The sequence below is a fragment of the Rhinolophus ferrumequinum genome, chromosome 3, assembly GCF_004115265.2.
Source record: "Rhinolophus ferrumequinum isolate MPI-CBG mRhiFer1 chromosome 3, mRhiFer1_v1.p, whole genome shotgun sequence".
In the NCBI taxonomy this organism is placed as follows: domain Eukaryota; kingdom Metazoa; phylum Chordata; class Mammalia; order Chiroptera; family Rhinolophidae; genus Rhinolophus; species Rhinolophus ferrumequinum.
The window spans coordinates 46,350,818-46,371,133 of NC_046286.1; the positions used below are offsets into that span (position 1 = coordinate 46,350,818).

General features: G+C 38.1%; 1 protein-coding gene across 2 annotated transcripts in view; it reads right to left on the reverse strand.

Moving 5' to 3' along the window:
- Nucleotides 1-20,316, reverse strand: part of MDN1 (midasin AAA ATPase 1) — a 144,741-nt gene that overhangs the window by 82,726 nt on the left and 41,699 nt on the right. For both annotated transcript variants that reach the window (XM_033097100.1, XM_033097091.1), the window contains 15 exons: nucleotides 18,835-18,930; nucleotides 17,383-17,495; nucleotides 16,055-16,203; nucleotides 15,145-15,205; nucleotides 9,497-9,708; nucleotides 8,805-8,908; nucleotides 7,709-7,853; nucleotides 7,091-7,187; nucleotides 5,576-5,689; nucleotides 4,552-4,699; nucleotides 4,157-4,267; nucleotides 2,345-2,496; nucleotides 1,630-1,808; nucleotides 824-1,032; nucleotides 491-637 (listed from right to left, as the gene is read on the reverse strand). In XM_033097100.1, the coding sequence (XP_032952991.1) occupies nucleotides 491-637; nucleotides 824-1,032; nucleotides 1,630-1,808; nucleotides 2,345-2,496; nucleotides 4,157-4,267; nucleotides 4,552-4,699; nucleotides 5,576-5,689; nucleotides 7,091-7,187; nucleotides 7,709-7,853; nucleotides 8,805-8,908; nucleotides 9,497-9,708; nucleotides 15,145-15,205; nucleotides 16,055-16,203; nucleotides 17,383-17,495; nucleotides 18,835-18,930 (2,037 nt within the window). The remainder of the gene's footprint in view (nucleotides 1-490; nucleotides 638-823; nucleotides 1,033-1,629; nucleotides 1,809-2,344; nucleotides 2,497-4,156; nucleotides 4,268-4,551; nucleotides 4,700-5,575; nucleotides 5,690-7,090; nucleotides 7,188-7,708; nucleotides 7,854-8,804; nucleotides 8,909-9,496; nucleotides 9,709-15,144; nucleotides 15,206-16,054; nucleotides 16,204-17,382; nucleotides 17,496-18,834; nucleotides 18,931-20,316) is intronic.

Sequence of the window (20,316 nt, forward strand, 5' to 3'; positions counted from 1 at the left end):
TGATTAGCTTTCCAGAAAATAATACGACAGTGCATAATTCTCATTAAGAACACTTTTAACTCCTAAACTACATGGGATATTCTACAAAAACAAACAAATAAACACAGTTGTAGCTTTGCAGAGTTGACAATGGAGCACCACACAAAAAGGGTCTCTACCTGTGTCCATTCAGACTATATCCATTTAAAAAACAAAAATTAGTTCGTCTATGCTAAATTCCAACCTAAACAAAATGTTCCATATTGTCCACAAACAGGGAACTGTCCTCACATAAACTATGAGCAAAAATTTTAATGTTAAATTATTGATTTTAAAACCCCCCAAAAAGGATATTAATGGAATGCATTTTAAAGACAAGATCCTTACTCTGAAAAAAATAATAAATGCATGAGCTACTGTTTGCACCTGAGGAAGCTATCAAATTTGATCACCAAGTCTAATCAACACATTCTATTAGAAACAAAGTCAAGTCACGGAGGAGAGGAAATACCTGAAGGTCCAGCATGACCTTAACCAACTTGCTACAGTAGGAGGGTGGCAAGCTACACCGCTTGTGCAAGATTGTTTCCAACTCAGAGCTAGGCAGTTCATCAAAGTGCAACTCCACAAACCGATTCCTGAAGGCTCTAGAAAGCATCTAGGAAAGGCACAGAAAAAAACATGATAGGGCCTTTTCGTCTAAGTTCTAAAATGGAGGCTCTGCTCTTCACCACAAAAAGAAAAATCCTTCAAAAAGAAGAATTAAAAACTTCTCAGTCTTTTTAAGAAAGATTTATTACTCAATGTAGTAACAACAGGGAGTAAGGGGACACATGCTACATACCTTTCTGCCTCCATAAAGTCCTGGAGGGTTCTGGGTAGCAAAAAGCATGAACCGAGGGTGTGCTTTAACAACTTCTTGTGTTTCCGTTATGAGCAATTCACGGTTATCATCCAACAGTCTGTTCAGTGCCTCTAACACATCAGTAGGGGCCAAATTTAACTCATCTAAAATAATCCAGTAGCCCTTTCTCATAGCATCAATAAGAACACCTTGGAGGAAATAAACACTGAGAATTAGTGTGTAAACTAGTCCCAAGTTTTAAAAACTGTTATTTACAAATCAACAAATCCTAGATTATTAAATATTAAAGCAAATTATTCTTTGCAGCTAGTCATGCCCCAAAATAATTTGTGATGCTGAATATCAAGAAAGCACAATTTTCAATTAAAACAGTTCTTTTTATTTCACACTGAGGGGGAGCCAAGGCTGACAAATATCACATTTCCAACTTATTTTTCCCCCTGCAGTTTAATTTCATTTAAATCACCACATTCTCACGTCAGTTCTCAGCTTCCCTCTGTTCAACGCTCACTCCATTATTTTTGAGTCTCTAGGAAATGAAGCAGCAGTTCAACTACTTTTCAAAACTTGGCCCTAGTCCTGTGTATAGCAGACAAGATTTTAGTGGGGACCAAAGGAAGCTGGACCCCCTAACCATCACTCCTTAACCATCCTGTGGCTCAGGGAGAAGGAAAAGCAGCTGTTAGGGCAGAGGTCCCTGTGCTTCAATTGGAAAGGATAAAGATTACTTGGGGAAACAGGCCTAAAAGAACCGCTATACACACATAATAGAACAGTAACCCTACCTTCTTTAAACACGAGCTTCCCTGACGAGTCGGATGTGTAACAACCAATGTACTCTTGAATATCCGTGTGTTCGTGATTGTTAATACGCACACAGTGGTTACCAGTAGCTGCAGCTAGCCACCGGATCAGGCTTGTTTTACCAACTGATGTCTCTCCCTGAATCAGCACCGGATAGGTTCTTTAAAAGATGAGCCAACAAAGCAATTTAAGAAAAAAATGATAAAAACCCGAATTAATTCAAGTGGTGTTAAGCAAGAATGACTACATCATTTAACATCATCGTAAAAGAATATTTTTATATGCCTATGCACTACTAATGGAATGTTTCTTGAGCCCTGAGAAGTTTCTGTGTAAAAATATTTCCTCAGAAAATCCTGAGGAAAAATTCCAACCTCTCTCGCACTACTTGTGAGAAACCGTAAGTGGGACCAGCTGTTACTCACTTAACAAATAATGGGTGATGAGTATTTCAAAACACTGAAAAGCAACCTTAAAGATGGCCAAAAGAATCTGCATCCGCACTGCTCCCACCAAAGGTGTAACTAGAAACAAAGCTTTGTGCCAGGAGAAAAGTGCCAGTACTGACTTCAAAAGTAACTATTCACTTAGCCTATAACAAGTAAAGCACTTTGAAAGTTAAGGAAGTAAGACTAGAACGTCATCACTACCTATGCTGGTGAAACTTCAGATCAGTAAGAGAAAAGGTCCACATACCCAGCAGAGACCACGCGGACTATATCTCTCAGGTTCAGCTTGACGGAAGACGTGAGAATGTACGTCTCCTCTATTGTAGGTTCCTTGTCTCCCACCGAAATCCAGTAGCCTTCGACCTGGATAAGCCGACCTCCTTTTGGTTCTGGAATGGGCTGAAAGATACAAAAGTTAAAGAAATAACTCACAGTCTCATGACAATTCCAGCATTCTTTCAGAGAGAGGTGTAAAGTAGGGTAAGAAACTGTCACCAAAAATGCTGCCTTGTTCTGGATGCTTTTGACATTAAAACCCATGGGTGAAATTTGAAAACAAAATTACCTTGAGGAATAAGAACAAAATGATGGCATGTGTTGGTTTTAGAATTCAGGTAGGGGAGGTGGGTTTGGGGAAAAACTTGCATCAAAATCATTTCTCAAGATAATATATGATTCAGTTTTCTTCTCTCACCTACCAAAATTCCCACTCTGGTGAAGTATTTTGCTCAAAAACATGTATTTCATGTAAACCATGTTCCCCCAAATAGAGCCAGTGTTATATTGAATGAGGAAGGTTGTGCATTATTACATTCTGGAAGACATTAAAAATAAAAATGATCCTCCAGAGAAGCTAATCTATTATGGATGATACTGGGGATAATGATATAATCTCTTGAAGATATGATGGAAGTTGATTTATACAAAATTGCCATCTTTATAAATCAAAATGGTTAAACAGTGGTCAGAGGTACAGCTATAGAAAAGTACTCTTACAAAACATTTAGTCCCCTAACTTGAAGCTGCAATTAACTCTAGGCACTGCTTTTTAAGGGTTCCTCAGTTAAGCTGAGGAGCAGTGGGGGAAAAAGACCAACAAGCCTCCATCATGTGTAACCTTGTGGAACACACACAAAATCAGCAGGGGGAGGAGAACGGCATTGGGATAAAAAGTAAGTGTGAGGCTTTTCTCAATGTTTTAGCTTACAGAAGTACATGTTAATGTGTTACTTGTATAATTTTTAAAAAGGAAAAAATACTGAATTCAAAGTAACCCCCCAAAATAAATAAACAAAAGAAACAAAGTAACCCCAAGTCCCAATAGCTCTTTCTTCCTAAAGAGCAAGCAATCAGCATATAAACAAGCCAGTTGGTGAGCTAGTTTCTCTCAGCATCTTTCAGTCTCATGCTCCTGTAATTTCCTGTCAAATGGAAATGGTTGTTGTGTATAACAACAACAAAAAAAAGCCCAACCATCCATCAGAAGGGACGTGTGTATATAAATGATGTACAAGCATCTTATGAAATGCTCTGTGGCCATTAGAAAGCATGTCACAGTAATCTCTGGGACAGACACAAAAACCTATCCAGGATATAGTTGGGCTAAAAAAAGGAAGCTACAGAACATTCTTATGAGATGGTCCCATTTATATATATCATTTATATTAGATATATATTAGGATTTACCTTGACAAATGTACACACACACATATATCAGAATTCAAATGTATAAGACAAAATATATATATACACATAAATATACATATATGTGTGTGTATATATATATATATATATATATATATATATATACATACATACACACACACACATAACTTAGATGGAAAGCACTATTTATAGGGTTTAAATCTCCAAAGAATAGGATTATTGGGATTTTCACCATCTAAAACACCACCTAATTGTTTCAGTTATTGGAATAAACAGATTTATACTTGTTAGAATCTTGTTAGAAACAAGTTTTGTAAAAAACCAAACAGCTCAAAATTTGATAATTCAGCCTTTCATTTATATTGAACAAGTCAAAAATCAAAAAAGAACATACCTGCTTCAGTAGACTTTTAATACTGCCAGAGACAATGTGTTGACAAATGAGCTTCTGAACTATTGGGTGTGATGTCCTGTCAAGCTGTGTTAAGAAACCCAAACAAAAGCCCTAGGAAAAACACAAATATGCATGACACTAATTACCCTTCTGCAATAACAGGCCAACTTTTTCAGAAACAAAATTCAGCCTCTTGGGTTGGTGCTAGTTCCCAGAACAACTTTTAAATGTGATTGAATGGTAGAAAAAGGTCAGGGTAGCTCTGGTATGAAATGTCTGGGCTAATCTGACTAAACAGAAAGCACAGGCAAACGTGGCCTACGCATCCCCACTCCCTCCCTGCCCATGGTAAGCGCATCCACCAAGCTCCATCCAAACCCAGACTTTAGAAAGACCTCATAGAGCGAGCGCTGGATGTTGCTACATGGATTGGAGGCTGCAAATCGCAGGGCCCTGCATAGAGTCCGCAGGCTGTAGTGAGGTCGATGGCCAGTCCCGTCCACCAATGTCGTCCCAGACGCTTTCCGCACATCTCTGTAGAAGCTACAAAGAGGATGCACGTCAGGCGACTTTTTAAACTTATAAGTATTCATTATTTTGCTCTTGTTCTCATTTCTCTACAGAAGGTCCAAAATACATCAGACGGCCAAGCTTACATACAACTACCTAGAGCATGCATCAAAACCTCTCAGGTATTCTTTTTTAAATCTATTTTTAACACACTTAGAGGTTATGTTATAAAATAACAAAATAAAGATCTATCCATTTCCTTTAGGGATGGAAAGAAGAGAGAGGGGAGAAACTTCTGATTCTTAACAAAGAGACAGTGAGATAGGAGAGGCTCTTAAAGAGAATATGGAGTCCAAACACAGAGTTCCACAGTCGGCTCTAATGTGAAAAGCAAATGAAGTCAATATGTAATCCAACTGGTGATGAACAAGCACACAGAAAACAGAAGTCAGGGTGTTTTGAAAGGCTATGGCTACGGCTCTAATCAATAATGACAAAATGCTAAAAAGCAAGAAGATGTGTTGGCCACTACTATGATCATGAGCACACACGTTAGAAGTCCGGAAGATGACGAGATGGAAGAAGTTTCACACTGAAATGTGAAGGGCAAGAAATTTAAAAATTCATGGAATTCATGATCAGCTACCACAAGATCAAGTGTAACCAAATGTGTCACAGATAAAATCCAAGTTCTTATCCAAAGGGGCTTTGGCTTCCCTCTTTACAATCCAGTTATACATTCTTTCTTTTGTTAGGAAAATCCAAGGGAGTTCACAAAGTTCCAACTTTACAATAGAAATCTAAATAATAATCCTTCTATCAGTCTTTTCCAGTTAGAAGAAAAATAAAGAGGCACACGTTTTTATGTTCAGAGAAAAGGTTTATAAAGAGAAACCGAAATACACCTACTTTATGATTCCTTGCACTGTGCTCTTGCTCACACTCAATCCTTTCAGATAATCCACAATAAGAATCTGTAAGTCTTCTTTACTCTCCAACTCTTCTACATAAAGTTCTGTAAACCTGTAAGACAATTATTATTACACAATAAACCACTTTTTAGGAGGTTAATACAGCAATTCTGACTGTAATATAAATAAAAAATGCAAAACACAAGTTATGTAAACTGGATTTAACTGCTTATAGTATAAAATATAAAGTCCTTCAACTTGAAATACAGATTGACCACAATGAAATAAAATATATATTAACTGTTACCAAAATGAAATCTTCTACTTATAGTTCTTGAAAGAAATAGTCACAAAAACTTATTGTCATTTTCAGAAGTTGTTTACGATCATAAACACATGTAATAAAAAACTACATGCAAAAAAAAGCCCTTTCACCACGAAAAATAAAAGTTGGAGCAAAGAAAAATACATACTTGTAGTTTATAAAATTTTCCTAAGAAGCTTTTATTACTTTCATAAAGGGAGGGGGGGGCTCTAATACAATTTTAACATTATTTTAAAATTCAAACTTCAACAAAATGTTACCAACAATAAATAAGGTCACTTATTTTTCCCAAGCGCTACCTACATAAAACATCAACATCTAAGTGCCTTGCTCATGTCAGCCAGTGCTTAATGAAAACTGACACTTAAAAAACCTTTTACAAATCATTAGCCTCATCCAAGAGGACTTTGTTCCTAAAATGCAGGCAAGCTACGTTATACTGTTACCGTGTTTCCCCCAAAAAAAACCTAGTCGGACAATCAGCTCTAACGCGTCTTTTAGAGCAAAAATTAATATAAGACCCGGTCTTATTTTACTATAACAAGACCAGGTGTAATATAATATAATATAATATGATATAATACCTGGTCTTATTTTACTATAATAATATAAGACCCGGTCTTAAAAAAAAAAAAAAAAAAAAAGACCCGGTCTTATACATATATACACACACACACACACACACACACATATTATATATAATGTGTATATATTATATATATATTACATATATACGTATAGATATATATCATATATACAATATATGATATATATATAAAATACATAATATATATAAGACCCGGTCTTATATTAATTTTTGCTCCAAAAGACGCATTAGAGCTGATAGTCCGGCTAGGTCTTATTTTCGGGGAAACGGTATACGGTTATGTGAAGTTTTTCTAATAGCTACAAGGCTATTTGAAGGCGGAAAGATTTGTTCTCAACAATATCCACGAGCCATTAAGTACCCTACTAACAACCCAAAGGAAAAAATTCTCCACTATTCTGGTGTTTTCCATATTCCTACCACCTATAGAAAGTAAAGGAATATAACAAATAAGGAAGAGTCCTCTAACAGTGGTCGAGAAATTTCAAGCATTGTTATGGGGTTTGGTTATGTTAATATTACCAATCAATAAATAAACAGAACTAAAAAACGTCTCCAAGAACTAGTCCACGTCCCCTCACCTATTTCTTATTCCTGGTGGGAGATTTCTTTTGCCTATATCAGTTGCTGGATTCATACAGGCAAATAAACGGAAGTCAGGATGACGAATCAGTGGTTCTGTTAAGACAAAATTATAAATTCTCAACAACTTGTAAAATCGGGTGATTAGCTACAGGTCCCCAGAGGAAGAGCATCTAACTCCACAGAACCCCAGGCTGAACAACCCTGCCTCATGTTCAGCAAAGTTGGTGCTGGCTGCTCAAACCATCCCTGCCTTTTTTGAAACCCTACTGAAATCACTTTCCAGAATTATGAATATAGAACTTAATCTTATGCTGCCCTTCCACCGTATTTTATAGGTATGGTTGTTGACTGTCATTTGTTTTACCACCTAGTCACCAGCATTTATTTTTTTACCGAAAACGCATGTCTACTACTCACTACCTGAGTGCCTTGACAAATTATCTTCTTTGAATTCCCCATACCACTTAACAATAGGACTTTGCAGAAAAATTTATATCTATAGAAAGAACAAATTCCACTGGAAGGCCCAAATCTTCACCTAACCAAGAGAATCTTTCTCTAAAGAGGTCAAAAGGTCTGGCACCAAGTCAGAACCCAAGAGAATCAAACGCTACCTGTGTCCCCTCGATCCAGCAACACCAGGGAGCCAGAGGAGCCTTCGAGTAAACCACTGAGACATTCTAACGTTTCTGGAGCAGCCAGATTAATCTCATCCAACAAGATCCACTCTCCTTTCATTACAGCCTGAGCTAATGTACCCTGGAAGAAGGTAAGGTAAAATGGTAAGAATCCATTTCAAATAAGGACTCACTCACCAAAAACACTTATATCAGCAGGGTTAAAAAAACAGAAGCAAGAGTAAACCTCTCCTATTTGATGAGCTTAAATGCAAAATGGCGGCTGGCTAGTTGCCCAAGTTAAGGCCAAGTGTATACGTTTCTAAATGTCTAAAAGGGTCAAGGGAATAATACCTTTGAGTCTAACAGTGAGATTCAATAAACTAGATTATCTCATTATATGGATGGTGAGGTAAATGATAATTTACATTCATTTACATGTTCAGAGGTACCCAAATAGTTATTAAAAGCACCCAAAATATAGGGTCAAGCTATGAATATACCAAGATCAGGTAAATGACTAAATCAAGAATGTGTAGTGGTTGTAATATGTAGCCTTTCAGTTGCTCAAGAATGTCAAAATGAATCTTTCCTAGCTATACTTTACTGATTTTATCTCTTAAGAGTTCTATTTCCAAGAGGAATGAAAACGAAATCTTATAGTTGACTCATCAAAAACTGAATTGTTTTACTGTTATTAAACTGCTTTCTACCTTTGTTTTCACGATGATTCTGACAAAGTATCTTCTACAAACTTAATTGGAAAAAAACAACAACAGAAGAAATGTGTTCAACTCCAGTGTAATGCCAAGTCATGAAATAGGTATAAACCCTATTTTGCCAGCACTTGACATTTAAATTGGTTATTTTAGAAACAATCATAGTAAGATAAAGCACTGATGACCAAATTTCCCACACCGATGGACATATGGTTGAGTGGCATCTCTTACCAAAACACTATCTCAAGTAAGAGTCTTACATCTTTTAGTTTATAGTCTAATCAGTGTCACAGAAACAATTTTTCTTAAATAAAAAATCTTCCATTTTGCATCAAATCAACAATCCCTTAATCTAAATAACGAAAGCAAAATACCTCCACAAATGCAAACAACAAAGCATTTTCAGTCATTTTCATCTGTTGTTGGGCATGGTTGAGTCTAAGACCAAATGCTTCCCATTTCTCTCTTAGGAGTAACCCTAGAAAAAAATAAAGATAAGAAAGAATTAAATATACATTTTGAATTGTTATGTATAACTTGAACACACAAAAACATACAATTAACAAAACACATAAAAATCAAACATCTGAGACAAAAGTGTAAAACATAAAACAGTTTAAGTCCAAACACTTGCCAACTATGTACTAGCCACTCTACTAATCAGTTCATTTATATGCATAGGTATGTTAGTTCATTTATCCCTCACAACAACCCTTTGAAGTAGGGTACTCTTATTTCCATTTTATAGATGGGGAAGCACATGGAAGATACCTAAGCTACCAAAAGCCGTTTGGTTGTGGAATCCAGCTTTTTGGAAATAACCTCTTTTTCTAAGAAAATGTGACTGACTGACCACTAAGTGGTACTTCTACAGCTACATTACCAACGATTTGTTCTTATGGAAATCATGCCTGGAATCACTGGAACAGCAGTATTTCAAAATCAGTCACCTCTGCCCTAAGTCCTAGAAAGTTCCAATTTGTATTGCTTCACTCTTTCCTGCAAATCTTCTAATTCCGCTGAGCCCACCTCACCCTCCCACTAGCAGTCTGAGTCACTTGCTTACCAGTTTCACTCTCTTTTCCATCCTTGTTGACAGCTGACTTGTGAACATGTTGCATTAGTCTGAGGAGATCGTGCCACCGTTTCTGCCTGTAACAGGTCTGAATGTGCCCCAAGAATGTAAAGTTTTGCTTCTTAGAAAATGTCTGGGCAAAGAGTTCCTCAAATGCCTCCCGTAAGGGTAGCCAAATAAGCTTATGGTCCACCGGTTTGTAACTGCAATAAAACAGTAAATGTGATTCATAAACTTCTGTAGCTAACAGAAATTAGAAAGCATGCCTTAGAAAACAGGAGGTCTAAGATTTGATTTAATCAAAATCAGAAATTATACCAAAATACTTAAAATGTACGTTTAAGTTTTAAATTCTAATGTATTTTCCCACAGCAAGTGTTTGAAGGGCCTATAAAAGTAAAAACTGGTATTAGATAAACAACATTATGAAAAAAAATTGAAATTCCTGCTGGGCCTTGGAAGACACGTGATTTATTTTAGTAACATGTTTAAATAAACATCATGTATAGGGCTTAATGATAAAACACATTTTATTAAGATTGACCAAAAAGTTTTCAGGGTATTTTAGAAGAAAAATACAGCATGTGAAATAGATTTACTCAGGCAAAGTGAACTCAGTTCATGCCTTCTGAATTGAGGGGGAAGAGCACATTGCTCCCAAAGAGGTAAATATTGGGAGAGGGAAGAGCAAAAACAAATCTTAGACATGGCAATGGTTTGTGACACTGCATTCAGATTCTCTCTTATTCCTTAGCATTTAATTTCTCTGGTTGGAACCTAAGAAATTAATTCACTGAAATTAAATTTCAATTTAATGTTTGATGGGGGATAAGTTAATAATGAAAAGAGCTGAGAAACACTGGCTCTAGCTAAAAGGTAAGTTGCTCAAGGGGCACTAATTATTCCTGGAAAATCTCAACTATGTAATTTTCCGTAGCCTTAGATACTAACTAAATACAATTCAGGGATGATGACATAAATTTTATTTCTTAGAAAAATAACTGGGGCCGGCCCGGTGGCTCAGGCAGTTGGAGCTCCATGCTCCTAACTCCGAAGGCTGCCGATTCGATTTCCACATGGGCCAGTGGGCTCTCAACCACAAGGTTGCTGGTTCAACTTCTCGAGTCCCGCAAGGGATGGTGGGCAGCGCCCCCTGCAACTAAGGTTGAACACGGCACCTTGAGCTGAACTGCCGCTGAGCTCCCGGATGGCTCAGTTGGTTGGAGCACGTCCTCTCAACCACTCAACCACAAGGCTGCCAGTTTGATTCCTTGACTCCCGCAAGGGATGGTGGGCAGCGCCCCCTGCAACTAGAAACGGCAACTGGACCTGGAGCTGAGCTGCGCCCTTCACAACTAAGACTGAAAGGACAACAACTTGAAGCTGAACGGCACCCTCCACAACTAAGATTGAAAGGACAACAACTTGACTTAGAAAAAAGGCCTGGAAGTACACACTGTTCCCCAATAAAGTCCTGTTCCCTTTCCCCAATAAAATCTTAAAAAAAAAAAAAAGAAAGAAAAAGAACTTAAGTTGAGAACTGAAACAATACCAAAATATGTTTCTGAACAGTCAAGCACAATTAAGAGAACTCATGGATACTAGTATTTACTCGTTGGCCTGCGAGGGAGGAACAATGAGATGAGGAAAACCCAATGCTCTGAGACTGAGAATCTGCATCGAAGAGTCTGATTCCAGAAAGAAAAAGTATGAGAACTTCAAATTCTTTTTTACTTATAAGTAAACATCAACACGTTAGTAAAGATATTTCTTTACTCCATTTATTCAGCAAAAATTTACTGAGCATCTGTCACGCGTTTAGGCCCTGAGTAAACAAGACCCGTAAGGTCCTGCTTGTCTGTAGGTTACAATCTAATCAGATGGAGTGTGGCTGGAGCTCAACGGCAGGGCTAGAGGAAGGAGATTATGTCAGAGAAATGCCAGTGCCAGATTATGAAGGGCCTTACAGGCCCAAAGAAAGCCTCTGGGTGATATTCTACATGGAGTGAGAAGTCAGTCGGGGGTTTGAGGAAGAAAGTGATGTGATGTGATGACACGTTTAAAGAACTGTTGTAATTACTAAATGGAAGACATACTATAGAGAGGTTAGGAGAAGAAAAGATGAGAGATCTATGCACTGGACCAGGCAAAAGATGATGAACTAGAATGACAACAGAAGTGGTGAGAAATTAAACAAAATATACATTATTTAAGTAAAATTGCTAGTCTTAAAGTTAATAGTATAAATGGAATTCAAAGCTTTGAGACAGCAGAGTAATGATTAAGATGCTCTAGAAAGCCTGCCTTGGTTCAAGTCATGGACTGGCCATTACCTTGAACAAGGTACTTAATCCCTGTGTGCCTCAATTTTCTCATGTGTAAAATGGGAACAATTATCAATCTGTGCTTCATGATTGTTAAGAAGGCCAAGTGACTTAACACAGATAAAGGACTCAAAATGGTGCCTAATTCTTATATGGTGCCATATAAGAGTTAGCTGTTATAATTATTACCATTATTAATTGGTTCAGTCTATTGAATTCATGAAAGAAGTTGCTTAATATTTCAAATTAAAATGAGTTCCACAACAGAAAAGTTTATTCATTTAACACTGAGCATAGTGGCTGAAACAGTTACGTCAACATGTTTCAAGTGATTAAAAAATGAGCAAGGGGTGGCCGGTTAGCTCAGTTGGAGCAGGTAACAGCAAGGTTACCAGTTCGATCCCTGCATGGGCCACTGTGAGCTGCGCCCTCCTTAAAAAAAATAAAAATGAAAAATGAGCAAGCATACATACATTTCACAAAAGAAAAAACGAAAACCAAAATGAACTGTGTAACACAAATACTCATTGGTAACCAACCTGATACCTGGGAGAACTGGTAACTCAAATTATGAACTACTATACAGCAGGGTTTCCAAAGTGTCTTCTGCAGAGAACAAACGATGCCACAGGAACAACCTAAAGGCCGAGGGGTCGGGGAGTGGGGTAGTCTAGAACACCTAGTTCTCACAGAGAATGACCCAGGATCTACCTCTTACATACACAGAGACTGCATAGAGCAGTTCATTTGAAAATGGCCAAAATAAAGGAAAATGACTCTCCAAAATTGTGTGAAAGAACATGAAGTATAAAAGCAACATAAAACAGTACATGCTGAGTAAATGAAACGATAAACACTTCTCTTCATTTTGGGGTCGGGACTCAGAGTTTGGGAGCATGCACGTCTGCTCTGCTCGCTCCTGTGCAGTGCCTTTTATGGATCTTTCTATGGGTGGCACTGAGGAAGAGCATGAGGGTTGGCTCGTCTATTTCTATGAGATCTTTAATTTTCCTCCCAGTTTTTCCCTTCATTGCCAACTCCTCCTCTATCTCTCTTTCTCCCTCAGAGGCTGTCCTTCCCAATCCCCTTCCCTATAGTCAGTGCTGTGAAACTGTGCTCTGTATTATTTTGTCACTTTGTGCTAGACTTTGTCTCCCTGGAATGATTTCATCTGAGTCCTCTGTGCTCTCCTCTTTTTCATGAAGTCTCATAGGCTCTCTCCACCCCCAATTCTGTTGAAATTTGGTTTAGTTTTCTACTAACAAGTAATTTAAAGGTCTATGTCCTGCCTACCAAAAATCCACTTTAAATGACATGACAAAAATGAGCTAAAAATTAAACAAGGAGAAAGATACAGCACTGTAACACTAATCAAAAAGCAAGGGAGGTACGTACACTAACAAGATCAGAAGGCAATGTGCAGTAACGTAGTCTAAGAGTTTCATGCTATTGAAGGCCTTACTTTTATAGTGTCTTTATCCTTAATAATTAAAAAAAAAAATCTGCAGATTTGCAAACCACACTAATTAGGTATATAAATGTCTTCCATTATTTTTTTTTTAGCTATTTCTTTTAAGTTTATTGGGGTTTCTATTATTTTTTACCATAGTATATGATGCATGCAAAATATGTCTAACATAAGTTATAACACACAGCAAAACAGATGAAACTAACCACATCCCAAGAACAACAAAAATATTACCTCTTCTCTATCCCATCTCCCTGACGACTCCTAAATTTTGTTTTCCACTCCCTTGCCTTTGTAAAATCATTTTCCGTTTTTCCATCTTATACAAGGCTTCTTAAGCAAGGGAGTCATCTATGCATCACAATGTTATGTGTTAAAGGATCTCATTTACATCCCTTTCCAGTAATACAAAAATATAGAAAGCAAGGCATACGTCCAATCATACAAAACTTGAAGTGTATGTAAGTATTCTTTTGATAACTGATGCTAACCTACCAATAAGGAAAAATGGATGTATATTCTTTTCCCCACGTTGGCACCAAAACAAAATTCCAGTTACTATACTGATTCCAACCTTCTGTATTATCAATTGTGTCAAGGCACAGATGCGCTCCTGTGTACTTGCTACATTTAAAACTATTAGCAATGGCTGACATAACACTATAAAGTCCTAGAAAAGACAGACCCTGTCCATGCTGAATTAGTATGAGATTAATGCCATTTGTGTTAGGAACATTTAGCAGTACGATATTAATGAAGACATATATAAACATAGAATAGAGAGAAATAACACAGCAGTATAAACATGCCTAGATAAATGACAAATTCCATATATTAGTAAGAACATGTTGCCAAGTATCTCAATGAGGGAGTGGGGGGATTGTCAGTTAACCAAACAGAAGTAAAATTTTAAAAAGGTAGAAAGATTACTGGGGAAAAATAACAAAGTGAAAGTAGAATTAGAATAAGAGAGAGAAGCCTCAGCTAATTAATTTTAAGATAGAATATAAAAGCACATAATCAATGATATGTTAGAGCAGAATATAAGTAATAGGGTGGGAGGGTTGGTAAGCAAAGGAAGAGCACCAATCGAAGCAGGATTCCAAAGTAGCACTATACCCAGAGTGGGGAGGGATATGAGACAAGAAAGAAAATAAAAGTACTGCTATAGCACAATGTGGCCCTCAAAAAAAAAAAAAGAGAGAAACAGCTTTCCAGCAGACGCTATGAAAAAGCAAAAAATGACAACAAATTCTATGATTTTGTGCCTGTAAGGGTTTTTTAAAGCAATTGTTGAGAGTTATTAGGACAGATCCAATATTGTTCAACATAAGGTATGCCAGTAGCATCCATCAGCTTTATAGCCTTCAGTACAAACTAAAATTGTTCATGAAACTAACGTATTCAAAAACACCAACAGGGAAGACGGATATTTTAATGACCTCAGTGGAATCCCACAGGCAACATTTAACCAAGTAGAGAGCTGCTTAATGTTTCAAACATACAAAGAGAATCCACCTCAAAGGCAGTGTGACCCCAGAACATACACTTTGGATAGACAACTATACACACAAATATTAGTTGATTACATACTTGTCTTTTTTTCTCCCTCTTCCAGCATGATCTTTGAGAGCAAGAACCTCAAGTGTTTTTAAAATGAAGAGAAACATCTACACACCCAAGAGTTCCTCAATAAATTCCATTAAATACCTTGCTGGGGTAGGAGTACGGGTACCAGCCTTTGAACATTTTTCAAAGGCAAGTTTTGAGCTTTGTAGAAGAATAGTATTTCTTACCTCAAGCTGTGAATACAAAATAACAAGAAAGAAACTTAAAACCGCACTTACCCTCCAAGCAAGTCTGCAGTATCACTTTGTTGATTCATATTGACAACCCTCAAACGGTGGCCTTTAAAAAGGAAAGAGCAAAAGAGTCATTTCAAAAACTTAAAGACTGATAATATTCAGTGTGCTACTTAAGGATGTGAAGACACAGCATAGGGCAAATCTTTAATTGTGCATTTCCTCTGATCCTCTCATTTTACTTTCAGGTATCTTAACCACTCAAAAATTTCACCTAACCCAGAGAGATATGTACAAAATTCACTGTGTATTACTTATGCTCTAGCATCAGATAACTGAAAACAACAAAAAAGTCTTCAGTAAAAGTCAGTTTATAAATTAGAATTAAGTAACCATCCAGCATAGAGTATTATTTAGCCATTAGAAATGAGGCAATTCTGTTTTTAAAGCTGTCTAGTTTGCTTAACTGAATGCAATGCATAGAGCATAATCCCATTTGTTTCAAAACAAAACAAAACCAAATCTATATATTTGCAGACCATAGATTAGAACTAAAAACAGTTAATACCAATCCGTTAACAGTTGTTATTTCCAGGTAAAGTGGAATAGTGGTGCCGTTTTTTTTTTTCCCAATAGTGTTTAGTTTTATCTGTGTTTTTTTTTTTTAAGTTTTATTTATTTAAGTGTGTTTTTCCAGGACCCATTAGCTCCGACTCAAGTAGTTGTTTCAATCTAGTTGTGGAGGGCGCAGCTCACAGTGGCACATGTGGGGATCGAACCGGCAACCTTGTTGTTAAGAGCACCGCACTCTGACCAACTGAGCTAACCAGCCGCCCCAATAGAGGCGCTTTTAAACTCCAATATTCTTTGGACTTTATTTATTTATTTTTAAAACCGGCAGTTGGTGAGCAGTGTTTATTTTCTGGGGGGAAGAGTGCTACCCCCTAGGAATTACCTGTAATGTGAGCCAAGTACTGGACAGTAGAGGTTTTGCCAGTCCCAGTTTCCCCCACCAGCAGTACTGGCTCCCCTTTGCTAACACACACCGCGAGCTGTTCAATAAGAACAGAGGAGGGCCTCGTAGCAGCAAAGGTGAGCTTCTCCCTGGGAAGGGGAAAGGAAGTAGGTAAGTAAGTAAGAAGAGAAGCCGGCTGCAAGCTTCTCTGAATGTTGCTTTGAGGAACCCGATTTTCTAGACTCAACAAACAAGAAAGAGAAGACAACTCAGAGTAACTATCTTCATGCTGTAACAGATTACCTACAACATATGAAGTGCAGAATTCATGCAGTCTACAAGCACTGAGAATTTACACACCTGGTACTTTCCCAAGCTCTGGAGATTCAAAACACCAATAAGACATTATCTGTATTAGCTATTGCACATTGAGCAAATTACTTAACCTCTCTTAGCCTCGGTTGCCTCACCTGTAAAATTTTGAATAACAGTTGGTAGTTGTAGTGGGTTGAACAGTCTTCCCTTAAAATTCCCAGAACCTGTGAATGTGACCTTATTTCGATAGAAGGTCTTTGCAGATTATTATATCTGCAAAGTTAAAATCACATCATACTAGATTTATTGGGTGGGCCTTATTTGTATCAACTGATGTCTTTTATATGCAGAGATTTAGAAACACACACACGGGAAAAAGACTATAGGACAAGGGAGACAGAGATTGTAGTGATGCAGCTACAAGGCCAGGAACACCAAAGACTGCTGGGAGCTGTCAGAAGCCAGGAAGAGGCAAGAGACTTCAGAGGGAGTGTGGCCCTGCCAAACCTAGATTTGGGACTGCTAGCTTCCAGAACTGTGAGAGAATAAATAGCTGTTGTTTTTGGTTGCCAACGCATAGGACACTGGTATGTTAATTCATAGGATAATTATAATCACTACATGAGAAAACATATGCAAACACGTTAGGCATATAGTTAAGTAACAAATGGTACCTAAGTCTCAGAATGTAAGTCCAGGCTTCAAGGAATTAAGAGACTAATGTTAGGACCTTGCCTGGCTTCCCAGTGAGGCTTCCTTCGCTACATGTAAGTATGCTACTGTGAATAAAATGTGATACATCTTTGCTAGACCCAAGTCTCTAACGACACTCTGTCATCACGTCCTTCACCAATTAGCATCCAGTTCCATAGAAAATACTTTGGGAAAACACTGCTCCTTCCCATCCCGTACCCTGGAGATCCCAGTCCAGACACGGTTTGCTCCAAGCGGCTGGACTAGACCTTCTGTCAAGTTCCTGGGCACCACAGCCATCACATTACAACACTATTTACCTCTGTATGTGCACAGCCTCGCTTTGTTTCCGCAGAAGTCGCACTCGACCCACTTGCACATCTAGCTCATTGATCACAATTTCTGGTTTATAAAGTTGGCAGAAGAATTCAGCCTATGGGAGGGGGAAGATTTTACCAGAGTAACATCTGTATACTCTTCAAACATCTCCTCATCCATGAGGCTTATTGCACGCCTCTAACAGCCCTTTACTAAGAAGCACTGTACTACCAAGACAGGCGAGTTAGCAGTAGGTGTGTTTTTTTTTATTTTCCAAATTTCTTATGTTTTTAAAAATATTGATTGTATTTCCCTTTAATAGTACTTTTTATTTCTTCAACTAAGCCTATTTAGGTATCTTGCCTATATCTAAAGTGAACACACTGACATATCCCAACAGAGTTAACACAAACTCTACTCCTAAAAGATATGAAAAGAAATCAAAGTAATTTTTCTTCAGCTCTGCTTCAAATTCCTAACACAGTGCAGGAACAGTGACTTGAATGAACCATGGTACAGGCGAGGCAGAAAGAGAAGTCATGACGGATGCTCCAGGACATCCACCCAATTGCCATTCCTCGCTTATTGATCCTCATCACTAACCCAAAGAATTCAGATTTTGTTCAAGTCTGGGCGGGAATAAAAGGGACAGAATGCTCAGGGAAGGGGAACCCCTCTTCAACCAAAGGGGGTGAATACTGATCAGTCTAAGCTGATCGTTGTAGTTTCATTTCTCTTGCTTTCTATAATTAATGTATTTATTATAAGCTCCTTTTAGTGTCTTATTACCAGTAGCCAAAAGCATCCCAACAGTTTCAGAAGCCTAAGGAACACTTTAACTATTCAGCTACTGACATAAGGCTTTTTAAAAACATCATTCCTTTGGGAATGCCAGATACCTATCTGCCTTAAGATGGGCCTCAGGTATTTCTCCAGTTGTCAACACCACTGTGGAAAGGCTCTCTCCTCCAAACATACACGTTGATGTAAAACAAGAATGGCAAAATACTAACAATGTCAGCAATGACCTAAATAGTGTGTATACAGGTGTTCATTGGTGCTATTCTTTTCAATTGTTCTGATGTTTGCAAATATGAAGAAAAAGTTGGGGGAAATCTGTGCATAAAACTACAGACAAAAGTGTTACTAAGACACAGTTCCAGTCCTGAGTCCACAACCTACAGAACAACATGCTCATTAAAACACTGGAGAGTAAGGCATGCCTGTGATACAGGATCCCAGGAAACTCACTTTAAAAATGTGAAACACATGAAGAACCACTTATCGAGGCGATAGTGAGAACTTCAGGTCCATGAGAGGTAACACCAAAACTACCAACTTCGACAGAGGAGGCAGTTATTGCAACAGTTGTTCCAGGTAAGGTGCAGAGACCAGCAAGTAAGCTAAACATCCCGGTTTCTCTTCAACAGGGAGGTAAAAATAACACTACGTACCTTTTTCTTGGAAATGTTCAATTTGCTTCCAATGACTTCCGCCATTTTCAGTTTGCTTGTATGCTTGGAGAGCATTGCTGTGAAACAGTCCAGAGCCTATTAAAATATCCAAGGTAAATGCTGACTGATTTTTAAAATAAGACACGAACAACAGAACGTCACTATCCTGGTCACAAAAGGGAGGCACACAAAATCCAGCAGGTACATTTCCCCAAGGCTAAGGCGAGTACAGATAAGGTACCAACCCCAGGCTCAGGCCCTCACCATACCAGACAGCACACAAAGGTGAAGGCTTTACTATCAAAATATTGGGTAATTGGTAAAAAAACAAAACATCTCCTTGTGCAAATCCGAAACTCAGGCAACAACAGCAACGAGAGTCAATCATTAGGTGTACGGTTCACGGAGGAACTGACTCTCAGACAGTGGAAGTCACTCCAAAAGGTTCCTTCCTAGCTGTAATGGGAAACTGCTGGTGTGCAATAAAGGGGGCCCCTTGTCATTACTCTAACCCAGTTCCCAGCAACGACTGAGAGGCCAACCAGATATGTGCCTGCTGATGTAATGAAATATAAAGTACGTATCACCACCAAGTATGGATTCTACCCCCCAAAAGTTGAATGCGAATACTTCAAGGATTCTGTTCAATTTCTGTTTACGAGAAAGACGAGATGAAATGACCAGCTAAAGGACACCACGAGTGTGGCAAAACAAAGAATATACAGCAGGCCCTCAAGTAACATCATTTTGTTCATCCTAGTTTCATTACAATGTTGATGAGAAAAAATAATCAATTCTTGGCCAGGGCCACTGTCTGTGTAGTTTGCATTGTCCCTGGGTTTCCTCTGGGTCCTCTGGTTTCCTCCCACATCCCAAAGACGTGCGCATTAGACAGACATGTCTAAACTGTCCCAGTCTGAGTGAGTGGCCTGTGATAGAACGGCATCCTGTCCAGGGCTGGGTCCCACCTTGAGCCCTGACCTGCTGGGAGAAGCTCTGGTCACCCTCAACCCTGAACTAGAATAAGTGGGCTGGCAAATAACGGTCTTACTTGCTTTTATTAATCTTTCTTAAATGTATGTATAGCTCACGTTTATTTCAATACTTAATATTAGAAGCATCTAGGGTCTTTATTTAGAAGTTCTGTGACCAGAAATACGCTGTACGAACTTAACCTTTGTTTATATCAACTAACCTATGATAAAATTGGTTTAATTATACTTCATTTTGCTTAGAGTCGCAGTTTCCAAGAACCTAACAACAACGTTAAGTGAGGACTTACTGTATCTGGTTCTGCCACCACCAAGTACCATACATCAATAAACTTCACAAACACATGCATTTAAGAGAGAGAGAGAGAAAGACAGACACAGAGAGAGAGAGAGAGAATATTTATCTGGTCTTTGTCCCTAATTTCTGGTACAGAGCTTCAAAAACCCTTGGAATTACCAGGAGTAAGGAGTGTCTTTTGTATTCAGTAGA